Source organism: Rhincodon typus, chromosome 11, assembly GCF_021869965.1.
Source record: "Rhincodon typus isolate 14 chromosome 11, sRhiTyp1.1, whole genome shotgun sequence".
Classification (NCBI taxonomy): Eukaryota; Metazoa; Chordata; class Chondrichthyes; order Orectolobiformes; family Rhincodontidae; genus Rhincodon; species Rhincodon typus.
Window position 1 is genome coordinate 67,878,025 of NC_063342.1, and position 27,231 is coordinate 67,905,255.

Genomic DNA, 27,231 nt, shown 5'->3' on the forward strand with positions numbered 1-27,231 from the left:
CATTATTTTAGGCTTGCCTGCAAATTAAAATGGAATTTTTGACTTGCATGAGAAAACCCACAAAAATGATCCACAATTGTTCTTCCCCAGGTCTAGCTCTGCTGTCAGTTGCAATGTTCTGAGACTAGTGCCAATGAACAAGAAGTCTGGTAGTCTTCATCAAACCGATAAGGATGTGGAAATTTCATATTGAGTTTGCATCTACCCAAATGGAATAGACCCTCTGCATATACACACACAAAAATGGTATGTCGCATGCCTTAACAAGCTTGTTGGAAAGAGAATTCCTAAAAGAGTCAACAATATTGATACAGCAGGAAGTATGAGCAGTATTTCTGTTGAATTTATAAAAGCTGCTCTAGAGAAGGAAAAGGCAGCCACAAATAAGTTTGGATTTCTGTTGGGGTAGCAGATCACCCTCTCTTCAGCTAACAGTGCTTGGACCATGAGCTCGCCTTGAAGCTGTCCTGTTAAGTAAGTGAATAGCAGAACAGATTCAAGTCTGAATGACCAACTTGTGTCTCTACAACTCTTTATAGAGAAATCCTTACCAGTGTTAACAAGCTCCAAACTACTCATCAAGCTGTGACTATCCTATCAATTATCCCCTGACATTAGATAGCAACTTTATTCTTTCCTACTGAGTCAGGCAATAGAAACCATCGCAAATCTACCATCCACTTACTCAGTTCCACTTCTCGTGACTTGGAGGCACTTAGTTGATGATAAGACAACTGACAAGTTCAAATTTGACTATAACAGACTCAATAACCAGTGATTCCACCACTTAGCTCTTTCCTACAGCTCTTCGCATTCCTTCTCTTTAAATATTCTCGCATTTGTTCCTTATAAGACACAATAGTCCTAAATTTTATTCCCAGAGCTGAAGCAGTAATAACCATATACATGTAGATTATGTACAAGGAATGAAAAAGAAGTAATCACACTAGTTTTGTTTTCAAACAATTAAATCTATTTATCATGTAAATAGCATCAGAGTACAAGCCTCACACTCACTTGATAACGTGTTTAAATTAACTTTCACTCTTACAAACAAAATTCTGCAAAGTTCTTATGTATCTTACGTGAAAGAAAAGCTCGCTTTCTCATTCCAAATCCAACTTTTATCAACACATTTTATCTGTACCATTCAAAAGTATATTACAGCAACCACTCTTAATTAGTGATAACACTCTTATTCAACAAGTGTAATATTTTACTGCTAAATTGTATATAATAAATAACAAATAACAATCATGAGGAATCATTTCTTGATGGAAGAATCCAGTAGATCTTTTGCTTCATTGATCTTTGCAGCCAGGTATGGTGATCCTCCTAAAATTACAGGGACAAAAATGAGCTCTAGTTCAATTTACAATTGCAAGGTTCCCTGACTTCTTAATGGTTTTCCAGTTCTGACTCTTGTTTTATTTGCAATAGTGCTCAGCAATATTTAAACAATTCAGTTACACCAAGTAATATTTCTGTACAATAGCATTCAATATATAAAGAAACGTTTTTACTTACAGAATCAAAAGTTTACAGAATAAGAGACTATTCAAACCATCATGACTATACTAGTTTTTGAAAGAACTGTCCAATTCTCACACCTGCTCATTCGCATAATACCAGGAATATTTCCATTTCAAACAAAGGAAGTTGTGGCTCAGTGACAGTGTTCCTACCTCGGACCAGACGATCTGTGTACAAGTTCCACTTGCCTGAGGGATGCATTAACATGCCTGAACAAGTTGATTTAAAAAACATTTATATCCAATACCCTTTGAAAGTCAAAATCTGCTTCCATCATCCTTTCGGGCAATGCTTTCCAGATCATAGCTAGTTGCATTAAGAATTAAAACTATTTTTGAGTGTACACTTACAGCACCTAGAAATCACTAATTTATTTTTATTAGAAATGATGAGATTTACCTTCAACCATCCCTTCAAGAAAGGATGCACAAGCAGATGTGCATTATTGAGAACTTGAGCGCTATATTGTTTCACACTATAGTTATGTTGTAACACAGCAGTTCCTAAACAGTGGGTTACAACCTCAGTTGAGGAGCTGATTATGTCTGTCTGTGTGGGGGGCAAAGGGGGAGCTGATTACAGGGTTGAGGGGTGGGTGCTGAAATCCTCAGGAGAAAATTAGAAGCTTTTTTGATTTGTACTAATACAAACTAATAGACTGATAAGCACATAAAGTTAATAATGTCTTTACTTGCTAATAAAAAAATTCTTGATGTATATGTTGATCCATAATATACTAACATTAATAATTATCTACTGAATGCTACTGTGCTGCTTTGCTTTTTAGACAATGGGGGTTAATTTGAACATTAAATGTAGGCATTGTTTAAAGATCTAAATTACCTCCAAGTAGGGCACATTTTAAAATCTAGTTTGGATTTCATGCCGGCCCTTTATTGATCAAGTCTGATTTACCCCACAAGTGAAAATCACTTCACTAACCATGTAGAAGTTATATTGTGACCACACTTTACACATACCATTATTTTGGGAAAACTGACCTTGGTTAAAATTGATTTCATTACATTCTTAGCTGATTAACTTTCAAATTAATCAAAATTCAGTAAAGCAAGGTTTTATTCTCTGCAGATCAGTTATTGAATATTTGTTACAAAAAGGCCTCATTTAGTTCACTCATCAGTTATGCTTGTCAGGGTAGACCTCAGGAATAGGAAGGGTGCGGTCACTGGATGGGATTGTACTACAGGCCTCCAAACTCCAAGCTGGCGTGTGAATTGGACAGCTCTTTCAAAAAGTCGTATAATCATGATGGCTTGATTAGTCTCTTATTCCGTAAACTTTTGATTCAGTGGGTGATCGAGGAACATATGTGGACAGTTTATGGAAAAATGTAAGAACAACAGGGTTATGATGTTCGGTGATTCTAACTTCCTGTATACTGACTGGGACTCGCTTAGTGCAGGAGCGTGTATGTGTGTAATGTGTGTTCAGGATGGCTTTTTGAAACAAAATGTCAATAGTCCAATGAGGCGAGTTACCACACTAGACCTGGTATTGGGGAATGAGCCTAACCAGGTGATCAAAGTTTTAGTGCAGCAGCAATTTTGGGAACAGAGACCATAATTCTGTAAGTTTTAAGTTAGTTATAGATTAGAATCGCAGTAGTCCTTTGGTGAAAGTACTACACTGGGGGAAGGCTAACTTACAATATTAGGAAGGAAGTGGGGAATTTAGATTGGGGCAGCTATTTGAGGGTAAACCACATCTGGCACGTGGAAATCTTTTAAAAGCTAGTTGATTAGAGCTCAGGACCAGCATGTTCCTGTGAAAATGAAGGATAAGGAAGGCATGGCTTGGGAACCTTGGATGACAAGAGAAATTAAGAGCTTAGTCAAAAAGAAAAAGACAGCCAGCGCCCTTAAAGCATAAAGGATAGCAGGAAAGAACTCAAACAAGGAATTAGGAGGGCTAAAAGGGACCATGAAATCTCTTTGCCATACAGGATTAAGGAAAACCCCAAGGCGTTTTATGCATACATGAAAGAACAACAGGGTCGCTGGGGAAAGGCAGGTCCACTCAAGGACAAAGGAGGGAATTTATGTATCCAGCCAAAGAAAGAGGGTGAGGTCCTTAATAAATACTTTGCATTGGTATTCAAAGGAAAAGGACATGGCTCATATTCTAGGGCATGTCAACATGAAAAATGTGGTGGTGTTGGGTGTTTTGAAAAGCATTAAGGTAGGCAAGTAACAAGGACCTGGTGGGATCGATCTCAGAATGCTGTGGGAAGCAGATGAGGAAATTGCTGGAGCCTTATATGAAATCTTTGCATTGTCTTTAGAGGTCCCGGAGGACTGGAGAATAGTTAACATTGTTCCTTTGCTTAAGAAAGGCAACAGGGATAGCTCGGGAACTTACAGGCTGGTGACCCTTATGTCAGTGATAGGGAAATTACTGGATAAGATTCTTAGAGATAAGATCTACTCAAATATGGTCTTAGTTGCAATAGGTAGCATGGCTGTGTGCAGGGAACGTCATGTCTCACAAACTTGATTGAGTTTTTGAGGAAGTCACAAAGATGATTAAGTAGATGTTATCTATATGGACTTCAGCAAGGCGTTTGACAAGGTCCCTCATGGCAGGCTGAGACAAAAGGTGAAGTCACATGGAATCTGTGGCAATCTGGTAAAATGGATACAGAACAGGCTTAGTCATAGAAGACAGAGTAACAGTGGAAGGGTAATTTTTCAATTTGGAAATCTATGCCGGGTGATCTGCAGGGATCAGTTATGGACCCATGTTATTTGTAATATATATACACAAAATTATTTGAAAGAAAAATGTAGGTGTCCTGATTAGTAAGTTTGCAGATGACACAAAAATTGCGGGGGGGGTCTGCAAAGAGTGAAGAGGATTGCCAAAGGATACAGATAGGCTAAGGACTTGGGCAGAGAAATGGCAGATGCAGTTTAATCTGGACAAATACAAGGTGATGCATTTTGGGCAATCTAATGCAGGAAGGAAGTATTGTAACTGACAGAAGCCTTAGTAGTATCAATATACAGAGGGAGCTAGGTTTATAGGTCTACAGTTCCTGCAAATTGGCAACATAAGTGGATAAGATGGTCAAGGAGGCATATAGATTGCTTTCCTTCATTGGTTGGGGCACAGAGTATAAAAATTGGCAAGTCATGGTGCAGCTGTATCGAATTTTAGTTAAGCCACATATGGAATATTGTGGCATGATAGAGGCACAGACAGAATGGATAGTCAGTCATTTTCTCAGGGTAAAAATTTCTATTACTAGGGGTCATGGGTTTTAGGTAAAAGGGGGTAAGTTTAAAGCAGATGAGGAAGACAGGTTTTTTTTGTCTTTGTTTATATAAACAGTGTGCCTCGAATGTACTGACAGAGGCGGTGGTGAGGCTGATACTATAGCAACATTTAAGAGGCACCTTGTCAGATATATGAACAGGCAGAGAACAGAGAGATGCGTACAGTGTAGTGGCAAAAGGTTTTTAGTTTAGAAAGGCATCATGTGTCAGCGTGGTCTTGGTGGGCAGAAAAGCCTGTTCCTGTGCTGTAGTGTTCTTTGTTCTTTATAATTGGTTTTGATCACATTATGATAGCATAGTTTCCTTAAATACCTTTTCATAATGAACTCAAAATTATAATGCATGTTAATTGCTGAAAGAAAATATGATTGACCAAATGATTGCATTGTAATAGTTGGTTATAACTCATCACCCTATAAGCAGATCATTAAAAGTCAAAGCTCAATAACTATCTTCTCATTTTGCAACCTACATTTTTTTTTTAAGGCTACATGAATCCTGTATCATTTAAACTGCTTTACATCTGTAGTTATGGGAGCAGAGATACTCAACATAAATGGCACATTAATTCATACCATTTCTCTCCACCAGATCTAACAGCTAGACTGAACTCTAATCATTGATAATGATTTTTATTCAAGTACTGTAACAATATGTAAAAACCAGGCCCAAATCCAGGGATTAACAAAAGTACAGTTTAGATATGACAGGGTGTACACAGAAAATCACCCAATGTAGACCTGGAAATTGCTACTAGTAAGGGCAAGTAGTAACAAGTTATCACTCAGTATGCGAGGAAGTGTTCAATGTGGAGATGAACGGAGGGATTGATCTGTGTTTTCTTCTATACTTCAAGAGCATAAGAATACAGAAAGATGACTAATCAAGAGTAAGCAGGTCATTTAAATGGCCATACTGCATCAGCCATTATTATGGTTGTCTATTCCTGTTGAAACAATTACTGATTATACTTCCAAGGTGGCATTGTACAAGACAACCCTCCAAAATTATAAAAAGAAAATTAAATGATTCTTATAAAAAATGAGGGTCAATACAACGCTCCAATCTGCCAGAGTTCTCAACTCCATTTTGTCTGGTATCATCTGTTTTCTTTTCACCCAGCATATTCCAATGACTGTTTACTCTTTTCCTGCAAATCTGTGATATTTTAGTTACTGCCAATGCTAATTTTACATTTTATCTCACTGGGTATTTCAGATTCCAAATCAATATCAGGAGGCTGAAGTGAAGGTGGGCAGAAAACTCATTGTTTTTGACTAATGAAGGGATTGAAGCAAAACGGATTGATATTTTGGTATGATATTGGCCCATTACCTTTAGAGAAAGGGTTTTGATACAAGGAGGTCAATATGATCATTATGGGAGCACTTCTTTCAGTTGAAATTAGGGAAGAAGGGCATGGGCTTTTTGTCTCAACATGAATTCCTTTGTAATTGTGATGAATTTGGAGGAAAGAGACAAGAATCAAGCTGCATATTCAGAATGCCAGTGCTCAAGCTGTGTACTTATCTGGAATTTTCCTCAACGGAAATGTCTTGAAAAAACTGAAATCACTCCAAGGACAAAGGAGCATAATCATATAACTGCACCAAGAATTAGGACTTGCTGTATGGAGTCATGGAATCAAATTAATGTACAACCCTGAAAGATTCCAAGGACAGTCCGGTTGGCATGGGAAAGGAACCTCAAAGAGCACCTTGATTATCTCAACCTCCACTTGTGGGTGGTTAACCATTCCACCCCTAATCCGACCTTATCAAAAATGACTGAGAGGAGGAATAGTACTGGTAAGATGGCATGCCAGTCAGCCAGCAACAGGAAATACAGAAACAAAAACAGAAATTGCTGGAGAAACTCAACAGTTCTGGCAGCATCTGTGGACAGAAAGCACAGCCAATGTTTCAACTCCAGTGGCCCTTCTTCGGGACTGGACTCTGGTCACTATTTGAAATGTTAGCTCTGCTTTCTGTCCACAGATGCTGCCAGACTTGCTGAGTTTTGCCAGCAATGTCTGTTTTTGTTTCAGATTTCCAACATCTGCAGTCCTTTGTTTTATATTAGCTGGAAATTCTGGATCTACTGACATTAGGTCCCACCCCCATTAGGCCTCAAAAATTATATCCTAAATCAACAGAGAAGAAATTGGGACATTGACCAAATGGGCTATAAAAGAGGATCTCTGAGGTGATAAGATAGAGGAATGGGGTTTGGGTGGATTTACCTGGCCTGGAAGTAATTACACAAGATAAGGAGGGGTGAGGCCTTGGGATTTTAACATGTATTCAACAGTCAAAGTAATTCAATAAGGACAAGGGTAAGGAATCTTAATGAGTGCAAGCCCAACTACCCAAATCAATGAACTGAGACATGGAAGGGTAACAGTCACTTTTCACATCATGCTGGCAAGACATTTTAAGACAGTACACCTATACCTTTGAGGAATTAGAGAGATTCTTCAGAGTTACTTAACTTTACTTAGGTTATTAGCTCCCAGTTAGCATAGGATGCACTTCAAGTATTAACTTTTTATGCATTAAGACTCGTGATTAATCATTGTCTATAAACTTCTTGAAGTAGCTGAGAGGTGCTCACTCAATGGCATAACCAATAACTATATGAGAAATAAACATTTAAAAGTTATGTGACTTTCTAGTCTAGCTACAATAATTAGAGCTACTCTCCAAGGAATTCAAAATGACCCACTTATTTAAAGTTTCCATTAAATATTATTCCTACCTCTGTCAGGATGATTCAAGAGCATAATTCTTTTGTGGGCTTCTCCAATTTTTGTTCGAGTAGCTGATGAACTGAAGAGAGAAACATCAATCTATACTCAGCACTCACTCAACACATCTCTCAAGGACAAAAGAAATGCTCCTACAACCCTATGAAATTAGAATCTAACAACTGGAATCTATTCAACAAGCTGATCAATGTGCTTGTACCATTTTACCTTAAAAGCCCAAATCCCTCAATTAATACAACAGGTCACCATGTTATTTATCACTAAACATCCAGTCATTCATTTCAAGGACAGTGAGCTGAAGTGTGGCCGAAGATGCTCCCATTTTGCACTGTTAACTGGCTGGGATTGATAATACCTTTTCTGAGTCAGTCGACACAGACTAGAGGATAAAATCTAGGTTAATACTTCAGCACAGTGCTAAAGAGCTGAACTTTTGGATTGAACCAATCTAACCTTTACAATATTTTGCCCAAGAAGGGGTGGTATAGAAATTTAAGTGGTCAATCAGAATTTGACACTTAACAAAAGTTAACAAAAACTTCACAAGCGTCTAAGTACTTACTAGCATCAAGATGCGTTGAGATTTTGAAAGAAAAAAGTTCTGCTTTTATGAAATCTGATTAGAACTAATTTATGTAACTTGTCCGGCAAGATGGCGGCAGGGTAAGTCATTCCGTTCGGAGCTCCACTCTGCTCACCAGTTCCCTTTCCTTTTCCTTTCTTTTGTCTTCTTCTTCTCTCTCCTCACTGTAGTAATTCTAGATCCCCACACTCTGCCCTTTTAACTACCTACCTAAGAAGTCGAGAAGGAATTGGGCTGTGAGCGGGAACCGTGTGATGTGATCTGAACGTGCAGACCATGTCCTGCAGCAACAGCAGATCGAGCATGGGCTGGAACGACATTGGTGGCAAGGGCGGGCCGGTGAGGCAGTGACAGTGGCGTAGTAATCGGAGAGGCGCCTGCACCATTGTGGAGATTGGACTTGGGACTCTGAGATCTGGACTTTATTTTCTTGCTTACCTTTTGGCTGCTAAATTCCTTAATTCTATTTTTTGTAACCAAGTGAGTGCCAGTGAATGGCGACTTTGTGCACTTTTCACTGTACTTATGTATTCCTGTACTTATTTATTTGTTCCATGTACTAAATAAATACAACTGTATAGGGAGGCAAACAATTAGGACCAACAGGGATAGGATACTTGTAGAGGCTCTTGATTCCCCACACTATCATCATGAACTGAGGAAAACCAAACATTTATCTTGATTCCACAGGATTTTCTTCCAAGCCTACAGTGTTAGATCTGAAAATGTATCCCTCAAATACTGACACCTTAATCAATCAGATTCCCAAAACAGCATCTACATATATAGATGAGTGAAGACACTTACCTAATACCTAGTATGAGGTTAGCCTCACGCTTATTCATTTTTGCTTCAAATCCTCCTTTGTAATATGTTGGAAAGCCCTACAAGATAAAATGATTCTGTACTAACCCATCTGTTAATGATACACTAAAATAGTGGAATATTTTGTTTGTCAAACATGTTTCTGTGATGCCGTCTTTCAGAATTCTAGAAAAACATCTTTAATTATGGCCCGAGCTACCGTTTTGAACCATTATTTGATCAATAATACAAAATTAAGCAACACAGTAATTTAAGGATTGACTGGGGCAAAGGAAGTAACATCACAACAATCTCCAAGAAATTATTTAAAGGTGAGTTTAATTGAGTTGTAACTGTGCTGCCAAGAAGCTCCATTTTATTAGTGTGTAAATAAGAGTTATATGCAATGAAAATCTGTATCTTTTTCCAATACTTTAAATATGTTTCTCAGTCCAAAACTTCACCCAAACTGAGTCTAGGAATAGTTTCTTCAGAACACTCCACATTATTTGTATGGAAATCTAACCGCTTCACAAGCAGGTATGCAATTTCCAACTGTTCAGAACCTGACAGCCATTATACCTAATTATTTGTTTCCTGTCAAAAAATTCAAGTTTCTCAGCACGTTACAACATTTCCTCTAGTGCTTTTAAGTGCCTTAAGATTTTTTATGTCAAAAGGTACTATACATGCGAGCTGTCAGTTGTTGTTCAGTTTTTTGGTAGTAAATCTGTGAACATGAAACATGAACATGAAAATGCCTTATAGAAATGTTTTATCCAGATCCATATAGATAATCTATCCATGTCCTGAGTTGTTGAGTGCTGGCTGTGATAACTGTTTCCTAACAGCGAACCTATATTTTTACTCCCATAGCACAGGTCAACAGTAACAAAACTGGTTCATTTCTGTCACATGTGGATTTATAAAGTCTTCAAAATGTTCACTTATAAAACAAAAAAATCATTCTCAAGATTAATAAAAGCAAAGCGCTGGAGAAATTCAGCAGGTCTAGAACATCTGTAGAGAAAGAAACAAAATTAACATTTTGATCTGATATGACTCTTTGGAACTGTTCAGAAGAGTCATTTCAGACTCAAAACGTTAACTTTGTTCCCTTCTCCACAAAATCTGCCAAACCTGCTATGTTTCTCCAGCACTTCCTGGTTTTATTTCAGATTTTCAGCATCCACACCACGTTGATTTTATGCATTCTTAGAATAGAACATAAGGAGCAGGAGCAATTCAGCCCCTCGAGTCTGCTCTATTATTAATACAATCATGGCTGATCTCATTTCAGCCTCAACTCCTTGCCCACTCTCCATAACCACTTAATCCATTACTAATTAAAAGTCTCTCTCTTGCTTAAAATTTATTCCGTGTCCCAGTGTTCACCACATTGGGGTAGTGAATTCCACAGATTCACGACCCTTTGAGAGAAGCAAGTCTCTGATTTAAATCTGCCACCCCTTAGCCTACAACATCTAATTCTAGATTGCCCCACAAGGCAAAATGTCCACTCTACATCTGGTGTGTCAATCGCCTTTAGCATTATTACATACCTCAACTGGATCTCCTATCATCCTTTTGAACTCTAGCAAGTATAGGCCTAAACTGCTGAATCTCTCTCTCCTCTTAAGACAAGCCTTTCAACTCTGAACTAGCTCCATCCTTGTGACATAACTGTGGGTAAAGCTGCGAAGGCAAATAATTTTTCCTGACCTTAACTGCCCTGAAAATTTGGAAAAAAACTGGCTGATTATCTAGATTACTTTAGAGGATCTTAATGAAATATCTGAGTTTTTCCAACAATCCTCCTGCCTCATGGTCCCTTTTACTGATGGCTTAAAATAAATCTACAAGCCAAAAGCCGAGTTTAAGTTTGCAAGTTGCTATGATAGGATTTGAACTCATTCTCCACATTATTAATCCAGACCTCTATAGCACTAATCCAGTAACAAACGTTACAACAGTATTCAGGACTATCATTGCCCAATGGCTGATGCTTGGCTATCTCAACTTCTGCAGAAGAAATTTTACAGCCTTCAAATTTGAAATGAAATGGTGACAGCTAGGAATAAATATCATAGACCATTTGTATCCTCCGAAAATTGCACTCAAGGGTGAAAAATAAATTGTATATTTATTTAGACAAGTCTTTTACTGTAAAACTTGATTCCATTATTTTCACATGTAATTCACTAAATATCCAGCTGATATCACAGTAAAATTTGGAGGGAAGTGTGGAACTTAAATTGGAATGGAGTAACAGGCACTTCTGGAAATCATAAATCATGCTGCTCTGGTCCTCATTCTAACTCCACTTTTTCCATTACGTGTACAGATGATGAACATTTCTACGTCTCAGATTTCCTGAAAGAACCTATGAAGTGCTTTAATTGAATGCGTGTAAAATACACTCATTGTCATGGAACAAATCCATGTTTTATAGAGTCATTTAAAAACAAAATACAAAGCCAGTAGGCAGGAAAGATTAAATTCCATCTTAAAGCAAGTTAAAAGCAGAAAGTGAAATCTAAATAGAATTTCTGTGCACAGAACGTTAACCCCTTCAACTTAGTTAGAGCTGTTACAACATGGTGTGTTAACTCTCAAGGTAACTTCCTTTATATAACCATGACTCACTTGAAATTTACATGACTAGGTAATAAAGAAGCTATTTTAGTGTCAAAAGTTGAGTCTTCAAAGTGTAGATTATCTAATAGTGTCAACTCATTTCCACATAATTCAGATTCAAAACACACTTGGGACAACAAAGGAGGAACATCTGACTTGGAAGGACATTATTCATGAACTTGCATCGATATGGTGCCTTGCCCATTCTCAGGTTATTGCAAAGTGCTTCATTGTCAATGAATTAATACTTGAATTATAGCTGCTTTCATAATGAAGGTAAAAGCACAAATGGACTTGCACATAGAGAAACATCCAAACATCAAAACAAACAACAGGATCATTGGTTGTGTGTGGGACTGGCAGAGGAACAATTGTTGCCTCAGATATCTGAATATTCCTTCTGCTGTTCCTTAAAATGGCATGGAAATCAATGAGTTTAATATATCATCTGAAATACAGCACCTCTGACATCCAAGCACTCCCCTGACACTGCCCTTAACTGTCAGTTTAGACAACACACTCAAGTCTTAGAGCATCGAGAGCCCGTGAACATGTGACTCTAAAATGCAGATATCACCATTGAGCCATAAACCGACACCCAAGGTCTTAACAGAAAACCATCCCAAAAATCACTACATAAATTAGCAAGCTCAGTATACCCTCAGTTATGCACCCCAAAATATGAGACATGCATAAAGTGGTCCAATATCCAAGCATAATATTTTTGAAAAGTCAAGCACTGCTATTAGCACACTTACAGGACTAGGGATTGTCCTTGCCATTTCTACAATTATTTGTTGAAGAGGTTTCCACAATCGAAATGCATGGCGACCTGAAAAAAAAAATCAGCTATGTTTCTCGTTGTCTTCTCGGCATTCAAAACAATCCTTAATAGTCTTTGCTACATAAAACAAGTGGAGGTCATTCTGTGCTTTGAGCCTGGCCTACCATTCAATGAGATCATGGTTAAATTATATGCTAATTTTATCCCCCTTTCTTAGCTAATGCTTAGATTTTAGCTTAATATAGTTACTATTAATCTTAGAATATTTGAAAAACACTAACTGAGCTAACATTTACCACTTTTTGTGCCAGAGAATTCTCAACTTCTAACACCCAAAGAGTGAAGCAGTATTTCCTAATGCCATTATGAAATGGCCTGATTTCAATTTATACTCCATTATCTTAGACACCCTCACCTGTGGAAACAGGTTACCTCTATTTACCTTCAGTTCCTTTAAAAATTCTAAAAATCTGAATTAAGTCATCCCTCAAGAATAATAGGGAATGCAAGGCTAGTTTAGCTGATTGTTCCTTGTAATTTAATCGTGGGGACTTGAGTAACATTCTGTTGCACTCCTGTAAAGATCAATGTATATCTTCCAGTGTGATGCCATGATTGTATAAAGTAGTCCAAATGTCACATAACCGAGCTTTATAAAGCTGAAGGAAAACATTGACTGTATATGCAAGCTATAATTCAAGTTAAAAATCATTTTAATAGAATGTTAGCCATATTTTCCATATCCCGCAACCATATTTTGGCCCCTTTTTATAGAATCCCTACAGTGTGGAGGAGGACCATTCAACCTATTGAGTCCACAATGAACCTCTGATGAATATCCCATCCAGTCCCAGCCCTCTATCCTATCCCTGTAACCCTGCATTTCCCAAGGCTAATCTACCTAGCCTGCACATTGTGGGAGGAAACTAGAGGAAACCCACACAGACACAAGGAGAATGTGCAAACTCCACACAGACAGTCGCCAGAGGCTGGAAATTAACCCCAGTCCCTGGTACTGAGAGGCAGCAGTACTAACCACTAAGCCACTGTGCATTTGTGCGTGTAGATCCCTCAACCTTTTTGGAACTACATGGTTTACAGTCATAGAGATATACAGCACAGAAACTGACCCTTCGGTCCAAAACTTCCATGCCAGATATTCTAAAATTAATCTAGTCCCATTTGCAGCATTTGGCCCATATCCCTCTAAACCCTTCCTATTCATATACAACATTTAAAAGGCATTTGGATGGGTAATTGTACCAGCCCCCACCACTTCCTCTGGCAGCTCATTCTATACATGCACCACCCTCTGCATGACAAAGTTGCCCCTCAGGTCCCTTTTAGATCATTCCCCTCTCACCCAAAACCAATGCCCTCTAGTTTTGGACTCTCTCATGCAAGGGAAAAAGACCTTGTCTATTTACTCTATTCATGCCCCTCATGATTTCATAAACTTCTATAATGTCACCCCCCGTCACCACCCCCCACCACCACCCCTCCCCGCAACCCCTCCAGCCTCCGAAACTCCAGGGAAGATGGCCCCAGCCTATTCAGCCTTTCCCTATAGCTCAAACCCTCCAACCTGGCAACACCCTTGTAAATCTTTTCTGAATCTTTTCAAGTTTCACAATGTCCTTCCCATAGCAGGGAGACCAGAATTGCACGCAATGTTCCAAAAGTGGCCAAACCAATGCCCCGTACAGCTGCAACATGACCTCCCAACTCCTATGTGCAATGCACTGACCAATAAAGTTTTAATACCAAATGCCTTCTTCACTATCCTGTTTACTTGTGACTCCATTTTTAAGGAACTATGAACCTGTACTTTTTATTCAGCAACACTCTCCAGGACCTTACGATTAAGTGTATAAGTCCTGCACCGATCTGACTTTCTAAAATGCAGCACCTCACATTTATCTAAATTAAACTCCATCTGCCACTTCTTGGCCCAACGGCCCATTTGATCAAGTTCCCATTGTACCCCGAGGCAACCTTCTTCACTGTCCACTACAGCTTCAATTTTGGTGTCATCTGCAAACTTACTAACCGTACCTCCTATGTTCACATACAAATCATTTATATAAATGAAAACCAGTGGACACCCCCTCCGCCAACCCCGATGCTTGCGGCACAGAGTTGGTCACAGGATTCCAGCCCAAACCACAACCCTGCACCACAACCCTCTGTCTTCTACCTTCAAACCAGTTCTGTATCCAAATAGCTAGTTTGCCCTCTATTCGTGTGATCTAACCTTGCTAACCAGTCTACTGTGAGGAACCTTGTCAAACACCTTTCTGAAGTCCATATAAGTCACGTCCACCGCTCTGCCCTCAATCCTGTTTGTTATTTCTTCAAAAAAACTCAACCTCTTGCTTTTCACCATTTAGAAAACAAATCTATTGTTTCTGGTTCGACATTATCGATAAGAGTGAGGTCATCGATGAAATGTGTCATCCATAATTTTCTCTAATCACTTAATCAAAAGATGTCTTTGTAATTCCATGCCAACTGCTACGCTACTGACGACTCATTCCATTCAGCTGCAACATTAGTTCAAACCACAAATAAAAAAAAATCAGTTTTTCAACACACAGTATTAGGATTTCACCTCGAATCAACAAGGTCAAAAATCACATGACACCAGGTTATAGTCCAACAGGTTTATTTGAAGACACAAGCTTTTGTGTCTCACTCCCTATTCAGGAGTCAGTGAGAGAGGTGGCATCAGACACAGAATTTATAAGCAAAAGATCAAAGGTCATAGAACTGATGCAGTGTTGAACAAACCTAAGATGGCTGTTAAATCTTTAATCAGTTATAAAGGATTAACATGTGAATTCCAGAATTTCTTTCAAGTCACTGCCCTGAGATAACTAAAGGTTCTAATAGTTCCTTCAGTGTATCAGAGGTGACATCCCAGGTCACACAATGCATTTTAGGTGTGAGGCCTTGTTTAAAACCTGGCTGTGTATCAACGTGGAGTCAGACTGGTTTTATTTCCAAAGTAGGAATTTATAAAATGCCACACTGATTGTCTACAAATTGTGTGCTTTTTGAACAAAATAGAATATATCTGCAATTAAAAATCTGCAAATGCAACTTCACCCCATAGATTTACATATGTGTGTGTGTGAGTGCGTGAGGGGGAGACAGAGTGTGAGAGAGAGGGAGAGAGAGTGTGAGAGAGAGACAGAGAGAGAATGAGTGTGTGTGTGCGCTTGAGAGAGAGAGTGTGTGTGCACACGCGCACAGATGAGAGAGTGTATAGTGTGGTGGGGACATCTGTAGTGCGACATAAACCCAAGATCCCAGTTGAGGTGGTCCTCATGGGTACCGAATCTGGCTATCAGTCTCACATCAGCAATCTGCATTGTTGTGTATCCCAAAGTCCACTTGGAGGACGTTTATCTCAGGTCAGTGACTTGAAAGAAATGCTGGAATTTTCATATTAATCCTTTCTATCTGATTAAAGATTTAACAGCCATTTTAGGTTTGTTCAACACCGCATCAATTCTATGACGCTTTGATTTTTTGCTTATAAATTCTGCGTCCGATGCTACCTCTCTCACTGACACCTGAAGAAGGAATGAGACTCTGAAAGCTTGTGTCTTCAAATAAACTTGTTGGACTATAACCTGGTGTCGCATGATTTTTGATCTTGTCCACCCTAGTCCAACACCAGAACCTCCACAACCTGGAATCAACTACATCAATTCTAGATCAAAATAGTAGAGAGATGTTACATAGTTTTTTTAATTTCCTTTCCACACACATGAGGAATGCTTTGCAACCCTTCCAATAGGTTCTACCACATGATAACACTCAGCACAGCAAGCTTCTACACTTGGTTATATCTCCAGGTCATGACATTGAAGAATATTTGGGGGGCTCCTTTGCATGTTGTGCACATCAAGCTACAGGATGTTATTGGTGGAAAAAAAAAATCTCTTTCCATTTTGACTCCCAGTGTTAGCATTGTGCAACACTTGATTCTGGTAATGCTCAGAGTATGGTTCTGCTTTGTGACTCAACTTCAATTTCACAAAAGGACCTCCTGATTATGCAAGCATGATATTTCTTTCTATCCAGTAGCCTAAGTGAGGATGCCACACAAGGGAATTAGTCACTGGATTCCGACCGGCTAAACATATCTCAGCCACAGGACTTCATTTCTGAGGCCTTATTCAGCTCAGACCAACGGCTAATGAATATTCCACAATGCTAGAGAACCAGAAGTTAAGTCAGCTCATAACATTTTGTGTATTATGGCATACAACAGTGGCATAAGGAAGCACGCACCAGCTGCTGTGGTCCAGGAATATACAAAAGGTGGAGTAGGCACTGCTATCCTTTTTATTTTGCTTCCCTCCAATGGAATCACAGGAATAGCTTCACACAATCCTTGAAGGAAATTCTTGGTCTCCATTCAATGAATGGAGGACCACTCCAGACAGAAAGGAACGCTTATACACAGAGCCATTTAAAAATTATGCCAAACATTTCTTTCACTGTTTGCAAAGACTTGCAAAATTGCAATCTGTTTTCAAATATATAACATCTATATAACATCTGTCCAGTTGAAACTAAATTAGGTAGGAAAGTGTAAATTTCTTCCAAAGAAATGCCCCTGAAGTAAACCACCTAAATTTTTCCACAGATAAAGATTAAGTGAAAACTGAATATTCCAAATGTGAGATATACAGAACATTAACCCATTCCACTCAATTAGATAATTACAACATAGCATATTAGTGTCAGTTTGAGGTTATCAGCTGTGCTGCATTAGTGCACCTGAACGATTACTCTAAAAACACAATATAGGTAGATTTGAAGGCAAAGTAAAATGCTGAACTTACATGGATAAGGTGATAGCAATATTGGAGCATTAAGTGTTTTCAATTAGACTCAAGGAAAACATACGATCGGTTAAGAAAGAATGGAAGATTTCTGCATGGTCAGTTTAAAAAATACCATATTCAATGAGTTGCCACAGATGGTATATTAGCAACATTAGAATATTATGAAGAAAAACACTGATGATCAGTGCAAAGAAAATGTAAACAAAAGCAAGAACATGTTGAGAACTCTCAACAGGTCAGGCTGCATCTGTGGAAAGAATAAACTAATTATCAATTAACAAACAAGAACACAAGACAGGTTCATTGAATAGGGATCAAAATCAAATCGGAGAAACGGAAAACAAATACATGAGAAGAAACAGACTAATCTGCAAAGCACAAACGGAAAATACAAGATGATTAAATGTCATAAGTATTAAAAGCAGATAAAGTGCATCAGAATTGCACAGATGAATGCTAACTGTTAGGAAAAAGTCAATATGCATCAAGTTAAGTTTAGACTTTTTCCCCACTTGCTTACAGAAAAGAACCTTTGAAGTAATTTTTTTAAAATTTTAAAGTCAAATTAAAAACTGGCTGACTAAAAAGCACAGTTAGAATTCACTATGCATACATGGTGGAATTCTACCCAAAACTGGCTAAATGTCAGTTTTAACAAATTTCTTGAAAGGCTTCTCCCTGCAAGACCAGCAAGTTTTCTCATGCTCTCTTCTCATACATGTTTCATTATCTGTGGTACCCTGCTTATCCTATTCTCCCAGATTCCATAGGCAGAAGTACTCACAACTGTTGGGACATCATGAGATTGCTGGCACCAGTACCATATTTAAAAGTGCACTAGTTCAGGTGCTGGGAGTCTGGGGCTGCCCTGCATGGTTCACATGAATTGTGCTGGAACTTGGCACACCACTATGTGGACAGAGGTCTGGGGGTCCTAGTGACCACAGTGGTGCAGAGGAGTGCCATCCTCTTCCCCCAGAACTCTCAGGAGACCATGACACCAGATCTTGTCAGTTTGATCTGAAGTTACTACCCAAGTCAGTGAGATTTCTAGTTTGGAGATCGATGACTTTCTCTGCTCTGAGAGGGTAAGTGCCATCAGTTTTTCTTTGTCACCTCACATTTGCAAACTCTGCCACAGCACCCACCTCCTACCAAGGCTTACGGTCTACACTTGCACTATTGCATGCAACACCTTCCTTCATTCACTCCCCCTCTCACACACCCCAATCCCACTGCAAGGCCACTGTGCTGTCTACTTACTCATTCGGGACACAACACTAATTTATCCCTCGCCTGCACCAGTATTAACAGCCAGATACTTTCATCTCACTCAATCCCTTCCTTTTTCTCTTGGAATGAGACATCAGCGCCCAAAGGGCTGCAAGAAACAAGAGGGGTGGGGGTGGTGTGCTACACGACATTTGGACCCTCATTACAGACTTTGACCCTGGCAACGAGGGCTGTAAACCATTCACATAGTGATGCCGAAACCTCCAGGCCCTGGCAACCAAGTAAGAATGATTGTCCATTGTACTACTCTCCCACTACAGCTACTGAAAACTTGCTCTTAACTGGGCTGATCTTCTACCTCTTTTCTGCAACCCAGTTTCTCTTTTGTCTCCAAGTACCAGCAGCATCGACACAATCTTGGTGACCAAGAGGCTACCTCTCTACAAGACATCTTCACCTCTATCTTGGAGAAAGAAGCTACAGATTAAAAGGCATTTGCATGGGTATATGATTAGGAAAGGTTTAGAGGTATACGGGCCAAATGCTGGCAAATGGGACTAGATTTATTTAGGATATCTGGTTGGCATGGACGAGTTGGACTGAAGGGTCCGTTTCCATGCTGTACAGCTCTATGACTCTATACCTCAGAGGTTGCTTCTTGCACCCTCCACCAGCTCAGTTAATGACACTTTGGTGGGTAATTTTTTTCCACAGCTGGAACTTCATGCTAGTGAGCACATCACTGTCACATTTCTGCAGCTGGCTATGAAAGAAACAACCCAGATCTCTGGCACTCAGAGGACTGCAGGAAACCAGGAAACTGCTTACTTGATACATAATCACAGATAACTGCTCTTACTTATGAGTCAGGAATCGTCACCATGTGGTGTCTGTCCGACAGCTGGGAAAATGGGAAGCTGCATTTGAATGAGGGGAGATTAATTAATAAGTTAATACATGCAAATAGCCTTCTCCCTGCTTACGCACATGAATCTCGTTACACCGTTCAGCGCTTGGTTGGAAAATCTAACATTTTGATCTCGATGCAGAGAAGCTCACCTCTGCCAATCTCATGACTTTTCCAGCCTTCACACCAATGCCCACATCGATTAGTTTTAGGAAGATTCTGTCCATCATCTATGCTAACACTGCAGTACATAATAAGGGAGTGCTAAGCTGTCAGAGTTGGCAACTTTAAGATGAAACTTTAAATCAAAGCTACATCTGTACCTTCAAAATGAAAGTAAAAGAGTCCATAGAACTATCTGAAGGAATTCAGAGGCATTCTTCCCAATGTTTGGTCTAAGATTTTTCAGCCTTAAAATAGACAGACAATCTGGTCATTTTCTCATTCCTGAATGTAGGAGCTAGCCACATGCAAATAAGCTGCATGTTTCTTAAATGAATTTGCTATCAAGCATTTCAGAAGTCTTGAAGCATTATATAAATGCAAATCTTTGTTTCTTTTTGAACAGATAAAGGTACATTCTAATCTGTGAAGAAAGGCAGAAGCATGAAGTGAACTTTTGCCTTACCTGCAAATGCTGCCGCAGAAACACCAAGTCCAACTGCTATTAGTGTTCTACCCTGAGAAAGGAATGGAAAAATGCAGTGTAAAATAGACACATGTGAAGAAAAAGAAATACACTTGTACTGTCTTGCAATTATATCTTCACTTTATAAAACAGGAGCACACAATCACATTTCAGGGAGAGGCTAGTGTTAACTCTCATCGCTTCACCTACATCATATTTTTCCCCACATAAGCAAGGTTGGCATTTCTTGCCCATCACTAGCTGGACTGAGAAGGAAGATGGCAGTGGTCCTCCATCTCAAACCCTTCAGTTTGTAATGGTGAAGGTGCTCCCAATACTGCTGTTTAAATAAGGAATTCCAGAAGTTTGATCCAGCAACAGTGATTTACTTCCAAGTTGGGATAGTTTGAGACTTGCAGAGGAATTTGGTGGTGGCAGAGTTGTGACAATACCTCTATCGGATGCACTACGGGCAGAATACAGGGGTCATGAAGGCAAGAAAGAATGTTTAAAATAGTGAACAAGCTGCCAATCATGTAGATTACTTTGTTGCTGATGGCAAATAGCATAAAGGTGTTATTATGCCACCACTTATGCATGTGGACAGTATTCCCTCATACTTTTGATTTGCCTTATAGGTTGTGGAGAAAACGAGGAATGTCAGGAAATAAGTCCTTTACCGAAGAATATCCAGAGTCTGATTCTGCTCTAGAAGTCATTGTATGCCGATCACATGAAGGTGTTAAGGTACTAGGCAATTACAACATCCAGAATGTTAGTTGCAGGGAACCAAGTAATAAAAGGCAACGTTGCTGCAGTCCTACCCTCTCAGGGACAGACAACTGCTACCGGTTTAACCTGAGGGTCACCACACCACAGTGAAGGGGAAAGATTGAGGGGGAAGAGTCCTTCATGGTAACGAGAATCGAACCTACACTGTTAGTACCACTGTGTCACAAACCCAACCAAACTCCTACCAAGCAATGAGTACCAATGAATGTTATGAAAATATTGCTACCTGATTTATTGACATATTCTGTTAGCAATAAGATATATGCAAATTAACATGATTTATTTGTAGCCTGGAGGAAGGCACCAGTAAGGAACATAGGAATTCCTGGACTCACTTCTCAAACATTGGGAATTGAACCAGTTGATTTAACTCAAGGGTTATATGTTGTAAGCGTTTATTGTCTTACAGCTTCAGGCTCTCTGGAAATACAACTAGTCTTGGGTCATTTCACATGGCAATGTTTGTGGTTAATAACACTAGAAACAGTAGCTGTTCCAGAATGCCAAAATGAGCTAACAGGTACTAGCAGGTACATGCACATTAAAAATTATGAAAACCTAGTGACAATGGTGGTGTCAATAATGGTTCTACCATGAATCTTAACCACCAACTCCAATGTCATAGTTTCCATCACCAACTTTCATGCCTAACTAATAACCATAATCACAAACCAGAGTCCTATCTAATCTGCTTTTTTTTTTTAAAAAAGTTGTTGCAGGCATTGTGGACATTGCTGGTCGGGTCAACACTTACTGCCCATTCCTAACTGCTCTGGAGAAGGTTAGTGAGCTGAATTCTTGAACGACAGTAGTCATTCAGATGTAGGGACACCCAGAGTACTGTCAGGAACGGAAGTCCAGGATTTTGATCCAGCGATAGTGAAGGAATGGTTATATAGGTTCAAGTGTCTGGCTTGGAGGGGAACCTGCATGTGGTGGTGTTCCCATGTGTGCCCTTGGCCTAGAACGTGAGACAGGTCACAATATGTAAAGTGCTATCAAAGGAGCATTGCTGAGTTGCTATATGCACATAGGTAATACACACTGCTGCCACTGTGTGGTGAAGGGAGTGAATGAAAGTGGTGGATGAGGTGCCAAAGCACAATTCTGCACATTTTGTTTAGAAAATACCCCCTCCTAACTCTTTTTGATGCTAGCATTGCTCTCAACAGGCTTTGCTTGTAAATATACATTTGGGCCCATGGGAGGAGAAAAAAAGTGAACAGAAAATATCTACTCAGAGAAATGGAAGCTCTGTGACACATAAGTAGTGTCAATACCTCTGAACCAGAGGACTCAGGCTCAAGTCCCACCTGCTCTAGAGATGTGTCATAACATCCCTGAACATGTTGATAATAAGTAAATACTGGGAGGAACTGTGGCCCAGTGGCAGTGTCCTAACTTCTGAGCCAGGGAACCCAGAATCAAGTCCCACCTGTGTTGGTATGTGTTGCAACAGGTTGATTAAAAATATCTATCCAGAGGCTCTGGGAGCAATGGTGATGTCCCTACCTTTGGATTAGGAGACCTGGGTTCAGGTCCCATCTGTTCCAAGGGCATGCAGTCTCCACCCAAGAGGAACTCTTCAAGTGATGTCCTGGGTTGGGACAGTGAGCGCCACCAACAGCCTTTTGTGCTAGGTACGATTCTAACCAGCAGAAAATTTTTCTCCTAAGTCCCACTGGCTGCAGTTTTACTAAGATATCTTTGATGCCAAGGGCAACTATTTTCACCTTATGTTAGACTAAGCTCTTTTGTACATGTTTGAACCAATGTTACATTGAGGTCAGGAGCAGAGTGGCCCTGGCAGAAATCAACATGAATATTAGTGAGGAGGTTATTGCTAAACAAGTGCCACTGAATAGCACTCCAATGATCCATTCCATCATTTTGCTGATGATTTTAATTTTAAGTGAGTGATTCTAAAATTTGTCCTGCTCTTTTTGCGCAGGATATTCCTGGGTAAGTTTCCACATTGCCAAACAATAACAATACTGGTACGAGATAGTAAGAACTGCCAATGCTGGAGTCCGAGATAACACAGTGTGGAGCTAGAGGAACACAGCAGGCCAGGCAGCATCAGAGGAGCAGAAAAGTTGACGTTTCGGGTCGGGACCCTTCTTCAGAAATGTTCCTCCAGTTCTGAGGAAGGATCACCAGACCCAAAACGTTAATTCTGTTTTTTCCTTCACAGATGCTGCCAGACCTGCTGAGCTTTTCCAGCAACTTTGTTTTTGTCCCAGTCTATCCAATCTCTCTTCATAACTAAAACTCTCCAGCCCAGGCGATATCCTGGTAAATCTCCCTGCATCCTCTTCAGTGCAATCACATCTGTCCTATAATTTGGAATCCAGAACGGACACTTTGCCCTTGTGGCCTAACCAACATTTTATACAGTTCTAGCATAAAATCTCTGCTCTTAAAGTCTATGTCTCAACTAATAAAGGCAAGTATCCCATATGCTTTCTTAACCAACTATTTGTCCCACTACCTCAATGAATCGGTGGACACGCACACCAAGGTCCCTCTAATCCCCGATGCTTTCCAGCGTCCTACTGTACATGATGTATTCCTTTGCTTTGTTTATCCTGCCAAAGAGCATCACCTCAATTTTCCAGATCAAATTCTATCTGCCACTGATCAGCCCATCTGGCCAGCCCACTTATATCCTCCTGTAATCCAATCTAAGACTACCTTCCAAACTATTTACTACTTCACCAATTTTCATATCATCTGTGAACATACTGATCGACTTCCCCCCGCCCCCCCAACATTCAAGTCTAAATTGTAGACAAGGGCTGTGGAACTCCTCTGGACATAGCATTCAAGCCACAAAGCACCCCTCGACCACTCAGCTAATTATGGAACCAATCAGCCAAATTTCCTTGAATTCCATAGGCTTTTACCTTTGATATCAGTCTCCCATTCAGGACCTTATAAAAAGGCTTGCTGAAATCCAAGCAGAAGGTCACATAGATTACCCTCATCTACACGCCAAGTCACCTCTTCGAAAAATTTAATCAAGTTGGACAGACATGACTTTCTTAATAAAACCATGCCAACTGTTCTTGATTAATCCCTGCCTCTCCAACTGCAGATTGATTCTGTCCTTCAGAATTCCTTTTATTAGGTCCCTCACCGAGGTTAGGCTGACAGTGGCCTGTAGTTTCCTGGTTTATCCATTGATCCCTTCTTAAATAACTTGGTCCGGGTAGCAAGTTTCCCCAGCATTCTGAGTTTCAGATTTCCAGCATGCACAGCAGTTTGCCTTTATGTCTTCAGTACTGTCACCAAATGTTGTAAGGGCCCATTGTATTTCTTGATACCAAATGGAGTGAAATCAATTGGTTGAAGACTGACGTGTGATGCTGGGGATCTCAGGACGGTCTGAGATGGAGCATAGACCCGCACTTCCGTTTGAAGATCAATGCAAATATTTCAGTCTCAGTTTAACATCTGATCTAAAAGTCTGCAACTTAGACAATTCTTCAGAACTGCACTGAAGTGATAGGGAGATGTGCAGTACAATCCCAGGAGCGTGTCTTAAACTTGGCAAGAGTCCTAACACCGTCATCCAATCCTAAATCCTGACACACATGCTGTAAATCTGAAGTGGAATCAGGACAGCACTCAAATGAGGCAACATTCTGAGGAGAGAGACCGAGTGAACGTTTTGGGTGATGGAGATAGAGTTAAGGGGTTTGGTGAGACCACACCTGGAGTAACTTGTGCAGTTTTGGTCTCCTTATCCCAAGGAGGATGTTCAAATTTGTTCTGACTGAGTATAACAAAGATTTACTAGACTGATTCCTGGGACGGCAGGACTGACGTTAAGTTGACAGGCTGAATCAGTTAGGGCTATTAGTCACAGGAGTTTAGAAGAATGAAGCGGGTGGGAAATAGGTCTAATAGAAATCTATAAAATTCTAACAGGAATAGTCAGGGTAAATGCAGGATCGATGTTCTCGATGATCTAGAACCAGGTATCACAGTTTACAGGGACACAGGTAGGCTATTTAGGACGGAGGAGAAATTTCTTCAGAGAGCAGTGAGCCCATGACTTTTCTGCCATGGAAACCACTTGAGGTCAAACCATGTTTTCAAGAAACAGTTAGATATAATTCTTAGGGTAAAGAGAACCAAAGATGTGGAGAGAAAAGCGGGAACACGGTACTGTGTTGAATGTTCAGTCATAATCACATTGAATGGAGGCGAGCAGGCTCGAGGAGCTCGTATTTTCTGTTTCTAAAGGATTCCCGGAAGCAGTTGCTCATCGCAAGAGTTCCAGCTGCCTAACAGTCTACGAACACTTGTCAGTTCAGTCACGCTGGCAACACGATCATACAATGAACCGAGACAACAAGGTGCAGGGCTGGATGAACACAGCAGGCCAAGCAGCATCATAGGAGCAGAGAGGCTGACGTTTCGGGCCTAGACCCTTCATACAATGAACCGAGGCGGCTGGACGATTGCAAGGCCCCGCACTTCTGCCCCACCGGGGGTGAGGTCGCGTCCTTCCGCCTGCCCCTTACCGAGTCACCGCCACCGCCACCGTCTCCGCCTGCCCCTTACCGAGTCACCGCCACCGTCTCCTCGCTCCGCCTGCCTCGCGCTGCTCATCGTTGTCCGGAAACACGCGCCGCACCTGCCAACGGCTTCCAGCTGCCCCTTCACCGCTGTACGGTGGCCCTGTGCCGCCTAAATCAGCGAGCGCGAAATTCGAAACCGTTGCCACCCGACTGTCGTTCTCGCTAGATGAGTGAGAATATATCGCAAAATGCAAATGAGATATTGAAAGATATGATCGAAAGATCTGCCGCTGAGTTGTGCTCGCGACCAGCGTCACCTTCTATTTTGTATCTATTTGACCAAAGATGAAAATGACAGGGAGAACTGGATGTTCGCCTGTAATAACCAGCGATATATAGTTAAAACAATGTGTACTATATCAGAGATAGTAGGAACTGCAGATGCTGGAGAATCCGAGACAACAAGGTGCAGGGCTGGATGAACACAGCAGGCCAAGCAGCATCATTGCACTACAGTAACATTAAAGCGCCTCTAACAGCATCTTTCAAAAATCCCGAACTCTATCTGACAGGCTAAGGGTAGCAGATCACTTGCGTTGGCTACTTTCTTCCAACATCACAGTCTCGTGTCAAGCTGCAAAGAATTTTCATCATCTTTGGTTTGCAACTGTGACACATTACTAAAGAAAAAGGAACGTGTGCTGACGGCAAAAACGATATTCGGTAGAATGCCTGAAACCTATTGTCATGTGTATTCAATATAAAATACAGCGAAAAGTGTGAACTTTCGCTGTGCATAAGCGCCATTCACAATTTATTTAAAATATTTGGAACAATCTGCAAATGTCTATTCGCCCTGGCTATCTCGTTGAAATGCTCCCGCCTCTCGTATCCCAGGGCTGTTGCCAGGCAGCGTCCTACACTCCGCCCCTTCCTCTCCTTGTCCCATTTCTTCCTCCCTTGCCCTAACCCTACACCTCCTCGTTTCCCTGTCTCGTCCCTTTGCACTGCACCTTCCTCTCACCCTCTGTTTTGTTTTCCTCGCTCCTTCCATTCCCTCTGCCCCGTCCTTCCCTGACCTTGCGACTTCCCACCGCTCCCACGTCCCGCCCCTTACATCTACCTCTGTCCCTTCACCCTGAACGCTCCATTCCCTCCACCTTCTCCCATTCGCCCCACCCCCACGTTCCCACCTCCTCCACTTTGCACCACCCGCCTCCCTTTGCCCCGCCCCCTTTTTTCCTTCCCCCCCGCCCCGTCCACAATCTTCACTCCACACTCGCCCCTCCTCCTCTCTGTTTCTGCCCTTAGTCGTCACATTCAGAGAGCCCAAGATGACTTGACGTTTGTTACGTGCAGGGTTGACGGTTCCGGCGTTTGCTGGCTGTTTTGACTCTTCCGCGTTCTGTCCTCTCCGTGCATTTCAGTCGGTTAGCAGCACCACATTAAACCGTATTCCGCATCCCCATCCCCGGTGACAGTTACATGAGAATTATGAATCACGTCCAAGAGCCGGCGTGCCAGAATCAGGATGGAAGACAAGAGAGGGACGCACAGACGGAATGTAACGCCAGAGGTGAGTGAGGTGGAGACGGCTGTAAGTGACTATCTGGGACCAGGTGCCAGGCCGGGGACCAAGTCCAGGAGGCTGGGCCCAAGGCCTGGAACTAATGTCAGGGTTCAGAGAATCCTGGATACTGGGACGCCGTGTTTTCAGTTGTAGTGCCAGTCAATGTTAATCGTTTCCATAAAAACCGAAAGAACTGCGGATGCTGTAAATCCGGAACAAAAACAGAAGTTGCTGGAAGCTCGAATCAGAGATAGTAGGAACTGCAGATGCTGGAGAATCCGAGACAACAAGGTGCAGGGCTGGATG

The 27,231-nt window shown here is 40.8% G+C and overlaps 3 protein-coding genes across 4 annotated transcripts in view; 2 read left to right on the forward strand and 1 right to left on the reverse strand.

Annotated features, from left to right (window-relative positions):
* Positions 1–6,125, forward strand: part of fndc3a (fibronectin type III domain containing 3A) — a 138,629-nt gene extending 132,504 nt beyond the window's left edge. Inside the window, exon 24 of the mRNA XM_048602791.1 lies at positions 6,048–6,125. Coding sequence (XP_048458748.1) covers positions 6,048–6,110 — 63 coding nt within the window. The 3' untranslated portion in view covers positions 6,111–6,125. The remainder of the gene's footprint in view (positions 1–6,047) is intronic.
* Positions 951–25,577, reverse strand: LOC109918998 (dnaJ homolog subfamily C member 15-like). The gene is made up of 6 exons (XM_020518951.2): positions 25,399–25,577; positions 20,035–20,086; positions 12,379–12,452; positions 8,987–9,063; positions 7,587–7,657; positions 951–1,335 (listed from the first exon to the last, which is right to left on the reverse strand). The coding sequence occupies exons 1-6, from the start codon at positions 25,444–25,446 to the stop codon at positions 1,265–1,267; spliced, it is 393 nt and encodes a 130-aa protein (XP_020374540.1). The 5' UTR covers positions 25,447–25,577; the 3' UTR covers positions 951–1,264.
* A 1,045-nt stretch (positions 25,578–26,622) lies between these two features.
* The window catches only part of cdadc1 (cytidine and dCMP deaminase domain containing 1), a 47,037-nt gene continuing 46,428 nt past the window's right edge, over positions 26,623–27,231 (forward strand). For both annotated transcript variants that reach the window (XM_048602803.1, XM_048602804.1), the window contains exon 1: positions 26,623–26,931. In XM_048602803.1, coding sequence (XP_048458760.1) covers positions 26,841–26,931 — 91 coding nt within the window. In that variant the 5' untranslated portion in view covers positions 26,623–26,840. The remainder of the gene's footprint in view (positions 26,932–27,231) is intronic.

Excerpts from the sequence above, each read along its gene's own strand:
- LOC109918998 (XM_020518951.2), bottom strand. The coding sequence starts at position 25,446 with ATGAGCAGCGCGAGGCAGGCGGAGCGAGGAGACGGTGGCGGTGACTCG. Across the intron at positions 7,658-8,986 it reads AACCTCATACTAGGTATTAG|TTCATCAGCTACTCGAACAA; the intron begins GTAAGTGTCTTC and ends TTCTCTCTTCAG. Across the intron at positions 1,336-7,586 it reads CTTGAATCATCCTGACAGAG|GAGGATCACCATACCTGGCT; the intron begins GTAGGAATAATA and ends CTGTAATTTTAG.